Source organism: Arachis duranensis, chromosome 9 (genome assembly GCF_000817695.3).
Source record: "Arachis duranensis cultivar V14167 chromosome 9, aradu.V14167.gnm2.J7QH, whole genome shotgun sequence".
NCBI lineage: Eukaryota > Viridiplantae > Streptophyta > Magnoliopsida > Fabales > Fabaceae > Arachis > Arachis duranensis.
In genome coordinates, this window is record NC_029780.3 from 34,140,808 (window position 1) to 34,145,725 (window position 4,918).

Below are 4,918 nucleotides of genomic sequence, written 5' to 3' on the forward strand. Positions count from 1 at the left end.
AATTTTATTCCTGAAAACAAGGATAAGTAATACGAACTTCTCCTGATATTAAGCAATATTACATATAGAACTCCTCAATGTGTAAAAACATACACTAACCTCTCTGGAGGACTAAGTGATATTACACTCACTACCCTTCATTTTTGAATAAAGTACATTTTGTATCCTAAAGTTTGCTAAAAATTTTAAAAATACCCTTAACTTTGATTTTGTTTCAATTTTATCTTAAAAGTTTTAAATTTGGAATTTTGGATCAAATATACCTTTAGCGCCTAATTTTTTAAAAAAATTTATGATCAATTCAACAATAATTTCAGAAGAACAACCTTCAACACAAGCAAATCATACATAATTGTCATGCATTATTGCTAGATTGATTCTAAACATAGTAAAATTTAGCTGTCAAAAGTATATTTAATACAAATCGAAAACTTCTAGGACAAAATTGAAACAAAATAAAACTTAAGAATATTTTTTAAACTTTTAACAAATTTCAATGACAAAAAATATACTTTACCTTTTTATTTTTTGATAAACGTGGCTCTGATGATATGCGAAATTGGCATATCCTATAAACATAACATTAAGGGATGCTAATGTAAATATGACAAATCAGCAATGCCAAGTGTAATATCAGATAACCTCAAGAGAGGCTAGTGTAATTTACCCTAAAAACAATTATGTCCGATACCTTGCTGTTTTCCAAAACATCACAATTATCACCAAAACCCCACAAATGGCTATGATTTTCAGGATTCTTGATAGATTTCTGACTAATGATTCCCCTCCCCATTTCTTGTTCAAATCCTGCAACAACTCAAAATGTTCATATATAGCTAATAGAGCCTCATCAAGAAGGGAACTTATTAATACATCAATTCTCTGTTCTTTTTGCTCTCCCTTAAAAAATGTTGCAATGTCTAAAACAATGTGATTCTGCTGATAATCTGACCCATCATAACTCAATCTTAACACATTTTGAATTGATGCATTAGGATTCTTCTCGAGTTTTTGCAGCGCACTATCCCATTCAGTTTCACTCTTGGAATGAAGAAAAGAACCCAATACTTTTAAATTTAACGGGACACCTTTGCAATAGGTAACTGCTTTCCATGATAGCTCTTGGTATCCCGTTTTTGGATAATTTTGATTGAATGCATTCAAGCTAAACAGAGTAAGGGAATCTTGAAAATCTAACACCTCCATCTTATAAATTTTTTCAACTCTTTTTTCCAGCACACTCTTGTTCCTTGTAATTACAATTATTCTACTTCCTGCACCATAGCATTGAAGGTCTCCAACTAGGTATTCTAATTGCTTTGAACTACCCACATCATCAAGAACTATGAAACTTCTTTGTCTGCAGAGACAGCACTTTGCAGAATTTGTATCTGCCATGCTATTTGGGAAGTCTTTTCCTTCTAACAACTTGGAGTGAAGTTGATTACACAACTCATCTATCTCCTGCCCATACTTTTCCAATCTTTCCAGAACACCTTCTAAGAAACAGGAACCTTCATACCGATAAGAATGTTTCTCAAATAATTTCTTCACTACAGTCGTCTTGCCTACTCCTGCCATCCCACAAATCCCAATTATTCCCGTTTGTTCATCAGGAACCGAACTTAATAACAATTCTAACTTTTCAAGATTTTTATTAATACCAACTACACCCTTGATATCCTTAGGCAGGCAAGGATTATTCAGCTTTCGCAAAACATCCTTGACAATCTTTTCAACAAGTTCAAAGTCGTCCCTACAATATGAATACAACAAATGTAAGGAGCAGACAAGATTTACTGCATCATATGATCAGAAATTAAAATTGACTAAAGAAGTCAAATAGTTATTTCCTATTACAAAATCGATCATCTAAACAGCTATTTCTTAATTAAAAACAAAGGATTTACCCATCTTATCCTAAAGGTACATTTTACTAGCATAATGATAAAAATCATTTATATAATTTTTGTCCGTAACTTCGCCATTTTCTTCAAAAATAGCCAAACGTTCAATTTCATTAATTTTGTCCTAACGTTTTTTATTCATTCAATTTTGGCCTAATGCTTTCAATTTGGGTTAAAAGTTAAAACTCTCATGAATGTTTATTTTAGACAGTTAAACTTAAAATTTTTTTAATAAAATCACAAACATATATTTATCCAAATTTTTTCCAAATATTGTAATGCATTGAAGACGTAAATAAAAACTATACTTCCAACAATTTTTCAAAAATGTTTGCTTTTATGCTGCTCTTAAAATGTAAATCTAGAGAGAACCCAAAATAAATTCATCCTTACCTACAAGAGCTGGAATCCCAGCCTTCTAAATCTGCAACTTTGGCGAGAGCATCCATCCATTTCAGAAGATTGTTAATGTTACTCTGCAAGTGAGACTTGAATTTTTCATTGAAACTCACTAGCTGCTTTCGTACATCAGATGGATCCACACCATAAAACACAGGTATAACTTTCCTCCCGCACTCCATTATTTTCAATAACTCATCGACGCACCAACTTGAGGTAACAACATTCTCTGACAAGATCGCAATAGATATAGACGAATTGTCAATAGCTCTTGTAAGAGAATCCGAGATGCAATCCCCTTTGTGAAGCTCATCACCAATGAAGGTTTTTATATGTTTTTGATTCAGAGCTTTGACAAGATGGGAAGTGAATCCGGTAAGAGTGTCCTTCCCTCTACAGCTGATAAACACATCATGCTTCCAAAGATTCGAAGATAGCCCATTAGAGTCTGGCTTAACTAATTAAAATTTCTTAAATTTAATAATAATAATATTCTGTTTTATATTTTTATTTAGTCCAATCCATCTAAGCTATATAATAATCACTTCAATTTTTATATTTTATAATGTAATACTACATACAGTAATAGTAAAATAACATAGTAAATTATCATGTTTTAATATTAAATATAAAATTAACGCTACTAGAAAATTAGTTATTACAGACAGATATTTTTGACGGATTTTATCTCACGAAAATACAGACGGAATTTCAGAGAAATTTTTTGTCGGAAAACAAAAAATGAATTAGCATAAATTACAGACGGAAAACAGAATTCGTCGATAATTCTGTCGGTAAAATTAATTTTTTTCGTGAAAAATGATTACAGACAGAAAACCTGTCTGTAATTAAATAAAAAATACTACGTTTTATTAAATTATTACAGACGGAAAATTTCGTCTGTAATTTAAAAATACTGCATTTTATTATAATATGTAAAAAAATCTACTTAATATACTAAAATTGAATTTTTTCCAACTAATGAAAGTGAGGTGTCAATTCCTCATGAATTTATTTTTCCTCCAAAATAAAAGTATTATTCTCTCTTCCAAATTTATTTTATAAAAATATCTTTATTATAATTATATTACAAATAACATTTAATGAATAATGTATAATTATACTAATTTAGGAAAATATCTTTATTTTAATTATATAAAATCAATATTTAATGCATTATTAAACTACTTATCAATTATTGATAAAAAATATTTTTAATTATTTTAATGAATAATGCATAATTATACTAATTTAGGAAAATATCTTTATTATAATTATATAAAATCAATATTTAATGCATCATTAAACTAATTATCAATCGAAAATATTTTTAAATATTTTAATTATATTATTTTAATTATATTCATATCCTTCTAATTCTTATTCATTATCTAATAATTTTATTAGTGGCAAGTTGTTAACCCATTTATATTGATAATAATAATAATAATTTTATTAGGATAAATATCAAATTCTATTCCTAATATAAAAATATAAAATTTAATTCCTTCCATTTTAATTTTACCACTATAAACGACCATGTATGCTAGAAAAAAATATCATTCGTTTACCAATTACTCTTTTATTTGATAGCCTTTACAACAATTTTTTTTCTTCCTATGAGGCGTCGTTGCAAAAAGACAACTATTGTGGACACAAACTACCACACTCTCTAACTTTCGTGCTCATCATTCGGAGCTATATAAGATATGTTATCTATGAAATATTTATAGACCATGGTGTTATCATGTATGCATAAATAAAAAATATTTTGTATTTAAATTTAAGTCATTTACCTGGTTGTGGTATATTGTAGTATGAAATTACTTTCAATATGTGTTGTGTAATGATATTATGTTCTAATTTAAGCTTTTACTTTAGAACTGTATTATGATTTTATCTCGTCATTTTTTCTTAGATATCAAGTTGACGTATTTTTATTTATTATTATTATTATTATTATTATTGAAACGGATGTGATATGAAAGTATCAAAAAAAACACTCACATTCAATTTATTTTATTGTAGTCTTCTATCTATTCTATTTATTTTTATTTTCTTTTTATTCATTTTATTTTCTTTTTAAATGTTATATAATTTATTATAATTTATACCAATTTACTTTTATTTAATATGCTAAAACTGGATTTTTTTCCAACTAATGAAAGTGAGGTGTCACTTTCTCGTGAACCCATTTTCCTTCCAAAATGATTACACTATTTCTCTCTTTTAAATTTATTTTTAAAAATGATCTCTAATTGATATAATTATATTATAATTAGTATGTAATGAATGATACATAATTATACTAATTTAAGATAATCTCTTTATTATAATTATACTAATCTCTTTTAAATTTATTTCAGAAAATTATCTTAATTATAATTATATAACAATATTATACTTAGCATTTAATGAATAATTCATAATTATACTAATTTAGAAAAATATCTCTATTATAATTATATAAAATCAATAATTAATGTATTATTAACCTAATTATCAATCAAAAATATTTTTAACTATTTTAATTATATTGATTTTAATTATATTGGTATAATTCTATTTTTTATTCATTATCCTAAAATTTTATTAGTGACAAATTATTATTT

The 4,918-nt window shown here is 26.7% G+C and overlaps 1 protein-coding gene across 1 annotated transcript; it reads right to left on the reverse strand.

Moving 5' to 3' along the window:
• Nucleotides 1-339: 339 nt before the first annotated feature.
• LOC107465381 (disease resistance protein RPV1-like) lies at nt 340-2,906 on the reverse strand. The gene is made up of 3 exons (XM_021131086.2): nt 2,888-2,906; nt 2,301-2,763; nt 340-1,756 (listed from the first exon to the last, which is right to left on the reverse strand). The coding sequence occupies exons 1-3, from the start codon at nt 2,904-2,906 to the stop codon at nt 679-681; spliced, it is 1,560 nt and encodes a 519-aa protein (XP_020986745.2). The 3' UTR covers nt 340-678.
• Nucleotides 2,907-4,918: the final 2,012 nt, after the last annotated feature.